The sequence below is a fragment of the Peromyscus californicus genome, unplaced genomic scaffold (assembly GCF_007827085.1).
Source record: "Peromyscus californicus insignis strain IS unplaced genomic scaffold, ASM782708v3 Scaffold_18__1_contigs__length_77618521, whole genome shotgun sequence".
Taxonomy (NCBI): domain Eukaryota; kingdom Metazoa; phylum Chordata; class Mammalia; order Rodentia; family Cricetidae; genus Peromyscus; species Peromyscus californicus.
Genome location: NW_026294480.1, coordinates 46771275 through 46789084, shown reverse-complemented (window position 1 = coordinate 46789084; position 17810 = coordinate 46771275). Strand labels below are relative to the sequence as shown.

General features: G+C 44.4%; 1 protein-coding gene across 1 annotated transcript in view; it reads right to left on the bottom strand.

The window, feature by feature from the left end:
• Positions 1–15672, bottom strand: part of Emb (embigin) — a 55947-nt gene extending 40275 nt beyond the window's left edge. The window contains exons 1-2 of the mRNA XM_052743321.1: positions 15272–15672; positions 4238–4327 (exon numbers count right to left, since the gene is read on the bottom strand). Coding sequence (XP_052599281.1) covers positions 4238–4327; positions 15272–15599 — 418 coding nt within the window. The 5' untranslated portion in view covers positions 15600–15672. The remainder of the gene's footprint in view (positions 1–4237; positions 4328–15271) is intronic.
• Between the last annotated feature and the right edge of the window lie 2138 nt (positions 15673–17810).

Genomic DNA, 17810 nt, shown 5'->3' with positions numbered 1-17810 from the left:
GAAACAACAGAACATGCATTTGCAAGTGTAATGCCCTGGTCATTGACTTTTTTTCTTTTTGCAGGGGAGCTTGTATTTTCTGTCCCGTGCACTTAGTGTATACTTAAGAGAACAGCTACTATATTTCAGACATGCCTACCAGTGTCAGAAGGGAGCTCACAATCTTGAATTTACTATACTGCTGGATAAAATGTTTGAAAAATGAACTCACTGCTGCAAAATGAAAACAATAAATGCCTATTAGGCCCACAGAATCTGCACTTCTCTGTTTTCACGAAGATATGGTTTTTGACTTAATTCTCAAACAAAGACAGGATTTGAACACCAGAAGGAGGAGGGAGGAGGTGGGATTGTGACTGGCCCTGCTCACTGCCCCTCTTATGCTATGCCCTGTGCCTGTTAGCTCTGCCATCTAATTTCCTGATGAGAAGCTTTATTAACTGTTCACAACGCTGTGGTGTTTAAATCACGTGTCGTCCCATAATGCAGTTATGAAAGAGCTGCAGGGTGCTATAGCTTGGATGTGGGATGTCAGCCCAAAGGTCCATGTGCTAGAGACATGATCCAGCACTCGGGAGGCAGAAGCAGGTGGATCTCTTGAGTTTGAGGCTAGCCTGATCTACAGAGCAAGTTCCGGGATAGCCAGGGCTGCACAGAGAAACCCTGTCTCAAAGAACGAAAGAGGTGGGACTTAATCTGTGGTCCTCGGGTCACTAGGGCCCCTACCATGAAATCAGGTAGCTCTTGACCAAGCAGCCAGCCTGGTCCCACAGAGCTCTCTCTCCCTGCCTCGGGTTTCAAGACACAGCAATGCTTCCTCCCACAGGGCCTCAACATCTCCTGTGGGCACCTTTGACTAAACCAATCTCTTCACGAGTAGCCTGCTTCAGGAATGCCACTGTAGTGACATTAAGCTAGGTGAGACACAGAACTACCCTCTTTTACAGGCAAAGGACAAATTTATTCCCCATGAACATACAGCCTCACATCTTAAACATAAAGGCCTAGGATGCTACTATCCATCCTACAATGCCGCAAACAGCCCTCCCCATGCAACAAAGAACCATCCAGTCCAAAAACGTCAGTATTTCTGCTACTGAGACCCCAGTTAGAGGTCAAGAGCTGCCGGCTGCTGCTGCCCTGGGCATTGCTACGGAGGAGCTATGTCCTGTTTCCTCTTCCCCTCACTGTGAATGTTAATGCTCACTCACATTTTCTTCTTTGTACATCACCAGTCTTTATGCCATCCATAAAAGACCAGATTCAAAAAATAGCATGAACAGCTTCAGGCCATTAAAGTAGACTAGGATCTTCCCTGCGGCGAGCAGTCCAGGAGAGACCAGATGCGTCCTCTGCTCCTGACCCTCCAACCCGAGAGGTGCTGCCTGCCTGTGGCTAGGCAACAGGGTTGTATTTCCTCATCTCCGGTGACATTACCAAACCTGACAGCAGCCAGATTAGCATATGTGCACCTCCCCGACTTCTGCTTATGCTTCCTCCTTCCCCTCTGGGGACCATGCCAGGTCAGCTGCTCACACCTCAGCTGGTAAACACAATGTGGGTTGGGTCAACAATGTAAAAAGCTCACCTCAGCCGCCACCAGGCTGATCAAGAAAGTGGCCAGCTGATGTTTTGATTTTCTTCTCATTGTTTAAGCCACAACACCGATACCCTAAACAGTACAATTTGCAACGGAAAAGAGAAAACACTGAAAGTAACAATATAGAAACATTCTAATTGCAGCCATGGAAACAATGACTTCCAAAGAGTCCATTATCAAAAGGGATAGGTTGTAAAAGCCCAATGATGACACAGAGAGGGGAAGAGACCTTTCCCTCCTTCATAACATCAATTACACTTCCACAAACCTGCTACTCGGAAACACACTCTCTACAATTAACCTAGTTGGGGTTAAAGCATTTAATATGACCCTATTTTCATAGATTTTGAATATATCACCTCAAAGCTACTCTATCATTCACCTTCAAACAGGCATAGTTGTTTTAGCAATACTGCCAAGAGAAATGAATAATCTGGCATTAAGAAGTTATTTGGCCCAGCAGACTCTGGCGCCAGACTGCCTGGGTGCAAAACCCAATTCCCACTTGGGATTTTGGTCTGTCCACTCAATCTCTTTGTATGTCTCTGTATTCAACTACAAATTGGAATAACAACAGTGCTCACCTCCAAGAATTGTTATAACATATAAAACCTATAAAGCAAAAAAAAAATATACACATGGCACACAGTCAACACCATGGATGAGTTTCTCAAGTAAATAACAATAATTTTTTGTGTTAAAAAAGTAAATAACTAGGTTTTTTTTGTTTGTTTGTTTGTTTTTGCTGTTGTTCTGTTTTTAAAACAAAGGCCATGTTTTTTTCTTCTTCCAGGCACAGGGCCCACGTTTCCCTTTCTCACTAAATAAATTTATTGAGTGCAGCCAAAGTCATCCTTCTGATCCAGGATTTGTAACTAAGGTATTATGCTTGATTCTCTCTCTCTCAAAAAAAAAAAAAAAAAATTAACCTAATAGAAATGTCAATTTCCAAAATGTCCAGAGAGAAAGAGAAAACAGGAAACCAGCAATAGGGAGATGCCATGAGTACTATTTACATACAAGGGTGATGTTGAAATCATTATTGCCAAAACGGACCATTCATGGAAAACACGAAGTCTGGCCAGTAGTTAGGGATGGTGGCCCACACCTGTCATGCCAGCACTTGGGAGGTGAGACAAGGGAAGTTTCCAATCAATCAATTTTCATGAGACACAGTCTTTAAAAGAAAAAAAGTCCTGGCAGTAAGAAAATGCCTATGGTTCAAATTTAAATTCCACGGACCAGTAACTACAGCTCCCAACAGGAGAATTTTTGACAGGATGGCAACCAACGTTTCCAAAAAGGCAACATGAAAACACCACCACAGCTCAGAGTCAGAGCTCCAAAACTAATGTCAGGTCTTTGCTCTCCTTAAATAAACACCAATTCAGACCTTTAGAAAGGCTTTATTTCCTAAGAACTGTTGCAACAGAAGAAAAGCTTCAGACTCCAAATCTTCAAGTGTCTCGATGTCAAACAAGGCTTTCTTTTATGGGGAAGCCAGGCTGACTAGCTGGAGCTCTAAGGGGGAGAATGGACAAACAACCGAGTCCACAGAAGTCATGAACGGGCCGCGGCGCCGGTTCTTAAGACACACTTTGGTGCTGGTTCAGACTTGGACAACGTGAAGTCCAGGGGCTACCAGGAAGGGCAAAGCCAGAATGCCATGTGCACAAATCAAGGTAACAAACAATGGGCAACTGTGAACAATTGGTCCTTTCATAGGGAGCAGGACTCTAGTTTCAGTTGAACGATTAGAATAAAGAGTAGCTAAGAGTTAAATCTTCTGCAGGTTAGGTAAATACTGAACACAATATTAGTTAATGAGGTATTTCTTGTGGTGGCCCTGAGCATTAATCCTTGATTTCCAGGCACCAGGCTGTGCCGAGTCAGACCTGTGTCCTGCAATCCACTCGGCCAGCCTGGCCAAAGAATTTGCAAACTGAGATTCTCACCCGTGCCCCCCCTTAAATAATCGATTCATCTCATAGAGGCAACCAACAACTAGAATACGCACAAAACAAAGAGTAACAACAAGGGAATATGGAACTGACTTTTACAAGAATAAATTCCAAATGCTGGAATGGGAGCATCTGGGAATAAACAAGAGCTGCAGGAAGTTTTTTTTTTTTTTTTTTAAATGTTCTATTAAAAACCTCAGCACACACATTTCACAGACATTGGCTTGGAAAATCTAGCCCACACGCTTTCTGGTCACATGAAACAAAGTATGAAACAGTTCAAGACTAGGGAAACAGTAAACCACCTATGGGGGGAAAAATAGTAGAATGCTCGTTACTAATGTAATGAACAGGCTGAATGAAAGAGTTTAGATTCTAACTGTGTTGTTTTGATGTTGTTACCGGAGCAGACCACTCTTACTAATTTAAAAGTTCTGTAATCATTTCACATACTGAAAACCAAAGCTGGGCCCGAGTGCGGTAGAGCAGGCCTTTAATCCCAGAGGCCAGCCTGGTCTATAGAGAGAGTTCCAGGACAGCCAGGGCTACACAGAGAAACCCTGTCTTGAAAAACCAAAAAGAAAACCAAAGCTGGAAGGACCAAAGCAGTGACTTAGTTTAAAGCCTTTTAAAAACTTACTTTGGCGTTTTACTATTTGGGACGTGATCCACTTACCTGTCCATGATATATTATGGCTCTCCAAGGAAAGGTTTGAGTACTTTGCCATCATTTCTTCTCGAACAGGTAGACTTGTAAAAGATGAATCTGCAAGACAAAGTACATGGAGTTACATTTCAGATCGCCTCACCAAGACTAGATGACTATTTAAAAACCAGCTTGGAGCTGGCCCGATAGTTTAGTGGGTAAAGGTGCTTGCTGCCAAGCCTGGTGACCTGAGTTTGGATGTGCATGCTGTGTGTATGTGTGTGTGTGTGTGTGTGTGTGTGTGTGTGTGTGTGTGTGTGTGTGTGTGTAAGAATATATATATATATATGCTAAAAGCATCTGGTCAACATTCTTTTCCTAATAAAAATTATTCCCATTCTTGGGCATAACTCATATAGAGATTATATTAAAGAAATAATACTGTAAGTCCCAGGCAGATGCCACTCACTCAGTGCTGGTTAGGGAGGGAAAAGTGGGTAGAAAAGAGCTATCGTGACTGCCATCTGATCTTGAATGCTGCAAAGTCTACACCCCCTGGTTTGGAAGCCCTCCTTTCCCTGCCTAGCTGACTACTGTGAGATTTCGCATCGAACGCCCTATTCCTGAAACAGGAACGGGACCTTCTTCAGACGGTCAGACACCACTCATTCTGGTGGTGGTTATTATCATTCATACTTTTAATCATAGGAGAGTGACAAAAGCTGAAGAAAAAGTGCCTTGGGTCATTTTTATCCCGACTCCACTTAAGTAAGGACAGAAGTACCTGGTATACAGTGTGTGCTGACAAAGAGTAGGAAGTGGGGTCAACGGGATCCCTAAAAGCTAATGGATGATAAAGTAGCTGTTTGGGCCACACTTGATGGAGTCATTAAAATTTCAGAGAAACACTTATTCCTGGTATTAACTGTCAGGAGCTTGTGTCTTTCACACGAGTTCGCACAGGATCTACAGAAGGTAAGCCTGACTTTGGAAACAGCATGAAGGTAAAGATCACTGTAGATCAGAGATGGAGATATTTCCTTTCCTCATCTCAAGGGACCAACTATGGAAGAACCAATCTGGGTCAAGAATAGAACCAAGAGAGGAAGAGGATTCAAAGGCTGAAGTTGATCAAAATCTCAGTTCACAGCAGCTGAAAGAATAAGAGAAGGAAAAACAAGCCACCTGATGCAAGATAACCTGGAGAGTTCCAGAATATGCTAGCTGTTTGGGCCATTTCTTAAACATACTCAGATCTCAGAGCTATCGTGAATGCCATCTGATATTGAATGCTGCAAGTCTGTGACCCTGTCACTAGCTGAGGCTAATGCCACATCTTCGTTAAAGCATCAATCTCTTTATTTTATTCTGGTTTTTGAAGACAGGGTTTCTCTGTGTAACAGCCCTGGCTGACCTGGAACTCACTGTGTAGACCAGGCTGCCCTTGAACTCTCAGAGATCCCGCCTGCCCCTGCCTCTGCCTCCGGAGTCCTGGGATTAAAGGCGTGCACCACCACTGCCCAGCTAAAGCACCAATCTTGATCAGGCTCTACTTCCCACTGAACATGCAAAAGAATTCCTTCAAGAAGCAGCGTGAACAAATGCTATGCTATTTTGTGAGTATAAAAGCAGGCGAGGAGACGCTTGACTAGTAAAAGTGAGTTCTTTGGACAAGATATTCTGTAAGCAAAAAAGTGAGACTGTAAACCTTCCTGCTTCTACATGAGGACAGCTGGCAGTGAGGGGCTGATTTAGCAAGCAGGTGCATGCAAAAGAAATGGACAGGGGAAGACTCGGACAGATGTGGTTCAGATAAGTCCCTGAAAGGATTAGGCTGAGTCACAAAAAGAAATAGAAAAGGAAGAGGTAGGAACTGCCTGTCCCAAGACAAGATGGGCCAGTGGGGCTTGTGACTGGAAGTATCAAAGTGTGATTGATTGATGATAGCTCAGGGCTTTGATGACAAGGTCTCCACTATACACCTCGGGTCTTAAGAGAAAGTAGGGGAAGGGACTAGGAAAAGCCACATAAATACCGAGTGATGGTGCCAAGTTCAAAACTTGCATTCTTCAAGGCATTACAATCACCCTTTTCTTAATCATCTCTGGACATTTGCCACCTGGCCTCTCTTACAGGTAGTGGCAAAACACCAACATAAAAGAATAACAGGCAGGGGTTGCTGCCGAGATTAGAGGATTTTGCTTCCTCCCTCGGAGGGGAGATGGTGCATGAAGATACTTATCACAGCACTGAGTGGCAACCTCAACTTTCAACCTATTGTTACTCGATGGGAAAAATGGTTTCCATTACATTTTTAAAAAGCTCTTCCTAGAGGGCCTTATAATTCACGGTGGTACCACTATCAAATGAAATAAATGTTTAGTGTCTTCTATAACTACTGTTTCGCATACTTCACTTTGTGTATTTTTTTTTTTAAGAAGCAGACTGGAAGGAGTGTAAGAAAGAAGAAATGCTAGAAAATGGGGTGGTGTCTTAAGAATTGTTTTTATTTAAGTAAGGAAACACCCAAGTACATCTCCTGTATAAGAATAACTACTTCCTCTAAGCTGGGCCTGCAATCTTTGCAATTACTCAGGAGGCTGAGGCAGGAGGATTGCAAATCAAAGGCCTGCCTGGGAACTCAGTGAGATACTGCCTCAAAGTAACAGATAAAAAGAGGGCTGAGAAACATGTCAATTGTATATCACTTCCTATGCATGTGCAAAACCCTGGGTTTGACCCCCAGTACTAAAATAAATAAATAAATAATACTCTCCAACGTCTGTCTATTGCATCGTCTCTAGATTTTTTTCCAAGTTTATTTGCATGTACGTGTGCTTGTGCGACTGTTTACCACATGCATGCAGGAGCCTGTGGAGGCCAGAAGGGGGCGTCAGGTCCCATTGAGCATATAGGTGGTCATGAGCTGCCAGGTGGGTGCTGGGAACAGAGCGGTCGGTTCCTCTGCAAGATCAGTACATTTCTCTTAACTGCAGGGCCGTCTCTGTAGGCCCTTCTCATTACATTGTAATATTTTGGACTTAACACTTTATGTTTAAAGTGGCATCACTAGGGCAGAGCACTTGTCTAATGTGAACATGACCCTGCACTGCTCAATCCACAAGACCGCAAAAAAGAAGTTCTAAGTCCTTATTAAAGTAAATAGTATTCTTCATGTCTCAATTACTATCAATATGCATGCTTAAGATTATTTTAATAAATCTTCATTTTAGCATTCTGACACAATTATAAAAACACTACAACTTACCAACAGGTAAGATATACTGGTGATAAATCTTTTTTTTTTTTTTTTTTTTTTTGATGGTTTTTCGAGACAGGGTTTCTCTGGGTAGTTTTGATGCCTGTCCTGGATCTTGCTCTGTAGACCAGGCTGGCCTTAAACTCAAAGATATCCACCTGGTTCTGCCTCCTGAGTGCTGGGATTAAAGGCGTGCGCGCCACCACCGCCCGGCTTACTAGTGATAAATCTTAAGTGTGAAAAATCAGTGTATTTCTTCATGGAGGTAATAAAATATTGAACTACAGGACTGCAATATTATGGCTTACCTACAGCTTTAAAACACCTTATTACCAGGTAAAATCCAGGTAAAAAAATGCATGAGTAATGCATTTGGAGTTACATTTCTGGGTTCTAGGTATCTAGTATTCCTATCCCCTTTTATCACTATAGTAGAAAGGAAAGAAGTGGGGGTGGTGTGTGAGGATACTTGGAGTTGTGGACATATTCCAGAGCTTGTTAAGAAAATAAAGAGCTGACAAGAAAATGAAATGTGTTGTCTTGATGGAATCATTTATAAGTCAACCTTTAAAGTCACAGACAAAGAACATTCCAGGCAGGTAACTAGTATATTTCAGATAATATGAGAATTACTGAAAGGCCTTTTATCTTTGAGTTTTTTAAAACTCTAAATGACAAGCACAACGTGTACTTGTACATGACCTCCTAAAGCATTCCATAATAACACTCTTTACAACCAAGCATTATTCAGACCAAAAAGGAAATGGCGCAAAGACCCAGAAACCTTGGCTGAGTAGATACATCCTCAAATCCCATTCTCGATCCAGTATGACTGTTTTTTATAATCTACAAACATTCCCGTAACCCAGTGGTCCTGTTCTGCACAGTTTACACACAAATATTTCAAAGCACAGATAATCAAGCCAGCATTCACAGGTGACTAACAGCCTCCTGCCCTGGGTCTCCTTTGAGGATCTTTTTAGGAGGAAAACTCATTGCTGAGTGGATCACTCAAGTGTGAAACAAGAAACCAGCTATGGCTTGCTCCTTGCCCCTAGATACACAAAGGCACTGTGAGCGTTAAGATCAATCAAAATTCCCTTTCAGGTTCTTAGCTTGTGTAACTGAAAGGCCAAAAAAAGATTTTATCTTGGCCTGGATGTGATGGCACACGCCTGTAATCTCGGCGCTCTTGGGAGGTGGTGGCAGGAAATGAGGAATTCAAATTCATCCTTGGCTGCACAGTGAATCTAAGGCCAACCACAGACATCTAAAACCCTCCCTCAACAAAACAAAACAAAACCAGAGAAGACTGTGTTTGGGGATTAGGAGGGATACATTAGTTATGCTAATCTCAGTAACTTTAAAAACAGAAAAAAAATGTGTTCAATAAAATGAACAGCACTATCTTTGAAAAAAAAGAAAGAAAGAGAGAGAGAGAGAGAAAGAAAGAAAGAAAGAAAGGAAGGAAGGAAGGAAGGAAGAAAGGAAGAAAGAAAGAAAGAAAGAACACATCTAACTATTTCTGTGGACATGTTCTTTAAAAAATAGTACCAGGAGTTGGAGGGACAGCTCAATAGTTAAGATCACTTACTGCTCCTACAGAGGACCCGGGCTCAGTTCCTAGCACACACACCAAGTGGCTCACAAGCACCTGTAACTCGAGTTCCAAGGAATACAATGCACCCTTCTGGCCTCCGCCAGCACCTAGTGGTGCGTATAATCATACACAGGTAAGCACATACACATCAATTTAAAAATGGAACCAAACACACGGGTGACCAGTTCTCAACTACTGTTTGAATGGAATGCCTGTGGCCAGTCAAGTTTTCTCCGAAAAAGCTGAGCTAATTTTGTTTTTTCTTCAAACAATCTCAGGTTTAGGTGAAATGTCAAAAACTGGCGTTTCTCCCCCTGATCTTTGTAAGTTCCACTGCTGATGTGAAAAACTCAGGCATTCCTGAGTGTTTGCTGGAACGGAGACACCCCACATCATCCCAGGCTGCCCTGAAATAGGGAAGCTGCCCCGTCTGAATGGCCAGCTCATGCCACACTCCTTCTAAGTCACTCTCTGATGTACATCTCTGCAGAAGGGTCAGCTCAGAAGCACATGCTGCCATCAGCTGCCCGTCCTTCCATTCTCCATCACTGCAACAGCTCTGGTCTTACGTGACATCTTCGACCTTGACCCTTGGCAACATCCAGGTCTACTGTAACAGGATTAGATTTGGGACAGGCACTCTTGGCTGGCAGCAATGTCAGAGATGATGCTCTGTGCTTTTCACCATACTATCAGACCAGACAGCACAAGGAAACAAAACCAAAAAAACAAAAAGGAAAAAGAAAACTTTTTAATAAAATAGTGTAATGATTTTTCACTGACTTTTTTTTTTTGGTTTTTCAAGACAGGGTTTCTCTGTCTTTGTGCCTTTCCTGGAACTCACTCTGTAGCCCAGGCTGGCCTTGAACTCACAGAGCTCCACCTGCCTCTGCCTCCCGAGTGCTGGGATTAAAGGCGTGAGCCGCCGCCGCCAGCTTCACTGACTTTTTAAGTAGTGTTGCCATAGTTCCCTACTGTAGTTATTCTTTTGTTATTTGGTGTTTCTTTTTTTTAAATTTTTTTAGATCTATTTATTTTGTGTATGAGTGCTCTATCTGCATGTATGCCTGCAGGCCAAAAGAGGGCATCAGATCCCATTACAGATGGTTGTGAGCCACCATGTGGTTGCTGGGAATTGAACTCGGGACGTCTGGCTCTTAACCGCTGAGCCATCTCTCCAGTCCTATCAGTAAGATTTTTTTTTTTTAATAGGAAATTACTTTAAAACTATGAAATTCGCCGGGCGGTGGTGGCGCACGCCTTTAATCCCAGCACTCGGGAGGCAGAGCCAGGCGGATCTCTGTGAGTTCGAGGCCAGCCTGGGCTACCAAGTGAGTTCCAGGAAAGGCGCAAAGCTACACAGAAAAACCCTGTCTTGAAAAACCAAAAAAAAAAAAAAAAAAAAAAAAACTATGAAATCCTTTGTCCTTCAGGAAACAGTCCACTAATTTAATAATTTTTATCAGTCTGTACTCACTCTATCATTTAGCGATAATCCATTAATACAGTACTCGGGAGATTAATGCAAGAGATATCAGAAGCACCAGGACAGCCTGGGCTCCACAGCAAGACCTTCTCATCTAATCGTCATCGTCGTCGTCGTCATCATCATCTATTACTATTATTATTTGGATGCTCAGTTTTTCCCAGCTCTATTCTGTGGGTACCCCTTAAACTGGCTCCTGACTCTTTCCCATGGAGCTCACCATTCTTTGAATACTTTACTGTTCTCTGGTGGAGGATGTCCCAGGTTTACACACTTCTCCACTCATTGGAGAAACCAGCCATTTCTCCAATTTTAATAAAATGAACAGTGCCTGAAGTCAACATCTAGGTGTTAAGTATACTTACTGCTTGGAAATCAGTGGACATGAGCCAGGCAGTGTGGCACACATCTTTAGTCCGAGCACTTGGGAGGCAGGCAGAGGAAGGCGGACCTCTGAGTTTGAGGCCAGCCTGGTCTACAGAGTGAGTTCCAGGATAGCCAGGGCTACATAGAAACCCTGTCTCAAAAAACCAAAAAAAAAAGAAAGAAAGAAACAAAGAAGTGAGTGGACAGAGCTACTAATATACTAATATGTGTATGCAAAGTCAAAAACACACATACAACATTCTTGTAACAAGAAGTATACACATATACAATATGCACATTATATATATAAAATATATATCTTTGTACATATGTGGCACAAAGACACATTTATAATTGTGAATTCACACTGATAACATCACAAAGGTTTTCCCCTCTCCCGCTTATCTTTATTTTCTTCCTTCCCTAATGGAAAACCCTGCACCCTGCTTTCCTTGATAGATTTCCTTATCTGATCAGTTCCTGTGTATATAACCAACAACCCCCTGCAGCTGCCACATCTGTCCCCCACCCCCAGAGCTGCCCTCCTCACCGACTCAGCCTCACCCTTCTGTGCTGGTCTGTCCTGAAGCATGGGTCAAATACCACCTGTCCCCTGTTCAGTTGCCCTCGTCACCTTGCTCAGTTCTGAGACCAGGGGTGAGCTAATCTTTGCAGGAGCATCTTCTTCATCGTGTTGAGCCTCCCACCCTGATCTGTCCTCTTACTTGGAAGCCATCCTCACTGGGATCTCTGTGCCTCTAGCTCCACCTACCAGCCGAGGTAAACATCCCTCCTACTTCCGCTCTTCCAAGGGCTCTAGAACCACTCAAAAAAAAAAAGAGAGAAAAGAGCTGAGGCAGGGTGATGGAGTACTAAGACGAAACCGGTTGAGCTTATACTTTTTTTTTTTTTGTTTTTTTGAGACAGGGTTTCTCTGTGTAGCTTTGGAGCCTGTCCTGGAACTCACTCTGTAGCCCAGGCTGGCCTCGAACTCACAGAGATCCGCCTGCCTCTGTCTCTCGAGTGCTGGGATTAAAGGCATATTGCACCACCACCCGAGCTTATTCTTAACAAACATTTACATGACCAATTTTGAAATATTAGAAATAGCCCAATTAAAGATGGGCTCCTAATAAACCTGTTCATTGAAACAGTGTAAATGACTTTTCAAAAGAACATTCTTTTTTATTATTATTATTATTATCATCATCATCATCATCATCATTATTTATTTTTATGTGCACTGGTGTTTTTGCCTGTGTAAGGGTGTCAGGTCCCCTGGAACCGTGGTTACAGGCTGTCACGTGGGTTGCTGGGAATTGAACCTGTGTCCTCAGGAAGAGCTGTCTGTGCGTAATTAACTGCTGAGCCAACTCTCCAGCCCAAGTTTAAATAGCATTAAAGACAAAAACTGCTAGTGTTTTCTACAAAGACATTATCAGGCAAATGTGGGTACTTAAGTAAGAGTCATTCCCACAAATACTTATTACTAGGCAATGTAGGGGCTAGTTGGGAAGGGAGCCAATCAAAACAGCATATAAGCTATGTCTTTGGAAGTTAAGGTGCTAGTTCCAAATGACATCACTGAAAATGTTTCAAAAATAACCCATTCCCTCAGTTTGTTCCATGTGATCATACTAATGACTGCAAAATATTGCTGCTTGCATAATATTTCTTTTCCGAAGATATTGTTATGTCTCTTATTTAATTAAAAAGGGGGGTAGGGGGCTGCTGAGATAACTTAGCAGGCACTGGCACCCAACGTCAAGCCTGACAACTTGAGTTCAATCCCTAGAACCTACACGGTAAAAGGAAAACAACTCTCAAGTTGTCCTCTGAGGGTTAGGAGCATACTGTAGCATCCAGGCAGGAGCACACTTGTATGTACATATGTGTACACAAAATAAATCAAAAATTAAGAAAAAAAACCTTGGAAGTAGCTAGTAACTCACTCTTCATGCCTTACCCCTGACTTCATTCTAGGATTCAAAAGTACATGTGTCCTTCGCCTCCTACCACAGTATGCTCTTGGTCAGTAGTTCTAAATTCTTGATGGCACACCCAGTTATCTCAGAGAGAGCTGTGTCTAAGAAAACAGGCTGTGGAGTCAGACTGACTAAGCTTTCTGCTCTACCACTAAACTACGTGTACTCGGGCAATTGCTCAACTGAAGCCCCAACTTCCTCTTTTGAAAAATCAGGGAAAATAAAATCTAACTCACCAGGCTACATGCTGCATAGTACTGTGGCTGGCACACTTCTCTTACAGAATACAAGTATAGGAACTTATACCCAGTTTATTATTGAAATTTGCCGCCAAAGTCATCTTTCAGCAGAACATTTATCCCTAAGTAGTTCAAAATATAAACACAAAAAGCATCTAGTAAACCTTGCAGTATTTCTTCAGCAAAGAGTAAGATGAATCTCATTCAAATTAATACCAAATCTAGAAAGCTGTGTGTGTGTGTGTGTGTGTGTGTGTGTGTGTGTGTGTGTGTGTGTGTTGTCTACATCTATGTCTGTGCCCAGAGAGGCCAGAAGAGGGCACCAAACAGGATCCCCTAGGACTGTAGTTAGAGATGGTTGTGAGCTACCATGCAGGCGTTGGAAATTGAACCTGGGTCCTCTGGAAGAGCAGATAGTGCTCTTCATCGCTGAAAGTATCACTTTGAAGGTTAGCTTCACAGAAGATGCAGATGCCATGCCCTTCAAATGCCTTATTGTTTCATAACTTTCACCTGAGTGGAGGCTGTGAGGAAGTCCCATGTTCCCCTCGGTCATTCGGCACATTTATTTACAGCTTCATCTGCTTCCTAGTTTCCTCCCTTTAGAGGCCAGGTGTGTACATTAACTTCAACCGGATGCCAACAGAGTATCTAACAATACACCCTCAGGGTCCTCTCATGTGATTTTAGCCTGCTTTGACTTACACCGAAAGTTTTCAAAACGACTACGCCCCAGACTGATGTCTATGCTAAATAAGTCAGGGGTTTTATCTGTTTTGTTTTGTTTTGTTTTGTTTTTTTCTAGGGCAAGATCTGAGTATCAGTCTTTTTAAAGTTCTATAATTTCCACCTACTTCGAAGTGGAGAACCAAACTTCTAGGACTAACCTAAAATACGCTGATTCTCAGAACGATAGTTGAGGCTGGATTTGTAGCTCCATGGTGGGGCCCCGCTTCCTTCCACGCAGGAGGCCCAGAGTTACACACTCAGAAGGGAGATAAGGGGGAAGGGAAGGAAGGAGGGAAAAGGGGAAGGAAAGAGAGGTGGTCTAGAAAAAGAGTATTCAGAAGCAAAGGGCGGGTCATGTCCTGGACAATTATTTGTAAGTCTTCCGATGGAAAACAGATGTGGAGCAAGACAATCCCGAGACTAGAGGAATCCAAAAGATTTATCCGAGTTGTGTGTGTCCCTTTGATCATTTTCCGTCTTTATAGTATATTCAACCAATCTACATGCTATAAGCTCATGAAAATAATCTATAATAATAGATGAAAACCTTCTGTAGAAGAATGTCTGGACTTCGTTCCTAGTGGGCCAGTCTTACAACTGCTTGAGCGATCAGTGGTGACTTAAATGGGAGCCAGCCCTTCACAGACACAGGAATTGCACGGAGAAACCGGTTACATGAATCGCTTGCAACACAAAGTATAAACAGGTGAGCTAAGACGGCAAACTCGATCTTGACTTTAGGTCATGTTTTTCACATAAATCCTTCTGTTGACATGCCTCAAGCACGCAACCCAACACCCTCGAAAAATGTTTTGTTTTGATAAAGACCATGGTGTAAAGACAAGACACACGTATCATTTTCTTATCTGGGCTTGACTGAGTTGGCTGGGTGCGGTGATTTTTTTTTTTTACCATCTGCTGTAAAAAACATCCTCAAAGCCAACACCTGCCAGGAGGAAAGGTGATACCAGGGCCTCGCTGTGGCCTCTAGTGAAGGGAGTTGGCCTCGGGGAATGTGGACTCAGAATGCCACAGTAGCAGAAGCCAAGTCCCCAGCATCCCCCGCACGAACCCACGCACTCTTACTAGCCCACTTCGTAGGAAAACCCCGACCCCGTCCTAGTAGCAACTCCCGGGGTCAAACTGGGCTATACTGGGACCGGCCGGGATCACCCCTAGACACGGCAGACCTGGAGCCGCCCCTGCTCCCACGTTTCCTCCTAGGGTAACCCGCGCCCAGCCAATGAGAGGCCGCCTCCGCTCCGCAGCCGCCTGCGCCCGCATCCCCGCGATCCCTGCGCGGGCGGCAAGGGATGTCCTCCGGCTGGAGGATCGCGGCCGCTGCGCCCCTACCCGTGCGCCCAGAGCCCTCCCTGGTCGGGCCCCTGGACCCCAGGCACCTGCGGGATCGCCTTCTGCCCGATCCGGGCGCGTCGCCGCCAGAAAGCACAGAAGCAGGAGCGGACAGCCGGGCGCCACAAGCGCCCTCAGGCCAGCGAGCGAGCGCATGGCGCGGGCGGGTCGGTCCTGGAGGTCGCTGTTGCGCCCCCGGCTTGCTGCGATCCGTCTCCGTTGGTCCCTGCGCGCACACTTGCTGGTAGCCGGGCGCCCACTGCCAGTGCCGGCGACAGGACACGCGAGAAAAAGCGGAGTGGGAGGGGCCCGACCGCCCTGGCCACCTCCCCCCGAGACGCTCCCAGCGCACCCAGCTTTGCGTCGGCCCTTCATCAATTATGCAGTTCTCAGCCCGCTGCAGGCGCGCCCGGATGTGCTGTGCTACCCTGGCGCCGCATCCTCTCCCGCCCCCACCCTCTCGGCTTGCCCCGGCTGGGGAGGCAGCGAGCTAATCGAGCACGCCAGGAGATGATGTCTAAGCCATCACCTCCAGGACGTGTAGCAACTCCCTACAGACTGTTCTGTGCATCTATTGGATGGGTTCGCTTTATTTACTTTGATCAGCCAGGTGAAGAAGACGGGCTACTTCTGCTCCTGTACATCTTTGGATAATACAAAGGTTTATTTTTGCCAGACCAGAGGCGCTATCCAGTGGCCCTGACCCCGGTACTTAATGTTCCTCAGAGCTTCCTATCTGTCATACACACCCTCCCCCAACCCAATCTCTGAAGGTTTAGCTAGTTCCCTCCTGATTAAGGTTTCCAAGTCCCGAGGCCCCATAGTGTGTCTCCTTTTGTTTGCTTGCCACAACAGTTTTCCTGGCGCCAAAGAGCTCAAGAAACAAAAACTAAGTTAAGGGGATACTATGTAAACTGCCGAAGGCCATTCACCTTTGTCAAACATTGTAGAATACAATGTTATCACTTATCCTTGAGGGACCTGAGGTTGGAATTTTTTTACTCTCCCACCAAATAAATTAAGATAATTAAAAACGATTGTTTTGCTGGTCCTGGGAGAGGGATCCTGTATTCTGACACGGATGCCTTGCTCAGCATCCCTTTGTCCTATAGGAAACCTCCACTCAGGTAACACTGCAGGAAGGAGTTCATTAAAAAGGAATTTTTCGCAAGACAGATTTAAATATGAGGATTAATACGAAGCATAAGACACACCCAAGACCACGTGTGCCGATATACATATATACTCCTCTAAAAAAGAATTTTTCTCAAGGTAGATTTAAATATGAGGATTAATACGAAGCATAAGACACACCCAAGACCCTCTTCTCCCCTCTCCCCTCTCCCCTCTCCCCTCTCCCCTCTCCCCTCTCCCCTCTCCCCTCTCCCCTCTCCCCTCTCCCCTCTCCCCTCTCTCCTCTCTCGGAGGCAGAGGCTGGTGGATCTTTGTGAGTTCGAGGCCAGCCTGGTCTACAGAGCGAGATCCAGGAAAGGCGCAAAGCTACACAGGGAAACCCTATCTCGAAAGAAAAATCACACACACCTGCAAGGTTGTTTGCTGGTATGTTCTCCCTGAGTCAGAAAGCAGCTACTTTAACTTTCTTCCCTGCTTAATAAAGGATCTCTCTGAAAACAGTGTCTGAGTGCTGTTTATGCCTAATCCAGTTTGGGGAGCCCCCTCTGTGCAGGGGTTTTCTCCTGTATATATCAGAACAATATTTTCTCTGTGTGGGCGGTGTTCCCAGCAAATGTTAACTGTGATGAGTTCTTGACTACTAGTTGGGGAGCAGCTTCATCAGACTCCAAATGAGTGACTCCTTTCCTTCCCCTGTTTCCCTAATTTTCTCTGTCTTCCTACCTTGGCCCCCCCTATGACTTTGTGGGATGACACCATAAAGATTACAGGGGGGAAAAACTGTCTATTTTTGGCGGGGGTTTTTTTTGTTTGTTTGTTTGTTTCTTTGTTTGTTTTTTAGACATTGCCCAGCTGTATTGCTGAGGTTGTCCTCCAGGGCCTGGTCAAGCAATCCCTCTACCTCAGCCTCCCACCACAGCATGGCAACCACAGCACTCAATTGCGTGCGTGCGTGCTCGCGTATATTTAAAATATTTCTCAGGAACTGTGTTCCTCCCCTTTGCTCTTCTTTTAACTTTTATTTTGTGTGTGGGTGTTTTGCCTACGGGTATGTTTGCATCACGTGTGTTCCCAGTGCCCATGCAGGCCAGAAGGGGGCAATGGATCCTCTGGAGCTGGAGTCACAGATGGTTGTAAGCAGTCATATGGATGCTGAGAATCAAACTGTAGTCTTCCAGAAGAGCAGCAGCTAGTGATCTTAACGGCTGAGCCATCTCTGCAGTGACATGCCCCCTTAGTTTTTTTTTTTTTAAAGCTAGGTTTGATAATCATAAATTCAAAGCAGATTTAAAAAAAAAGATTCCTCAAAAAGGACAGACACTTTTTGCAGAAAGAAACTGCTCTCAGACAACTACTGAACAAGAGACAGACCTGGGTTAATATTACTTAAAAAAAAAAACTTCAGGAAAGAATATGGCTTCTGGCTGAGCTGTGGTGGAGCACGCCTTTAAT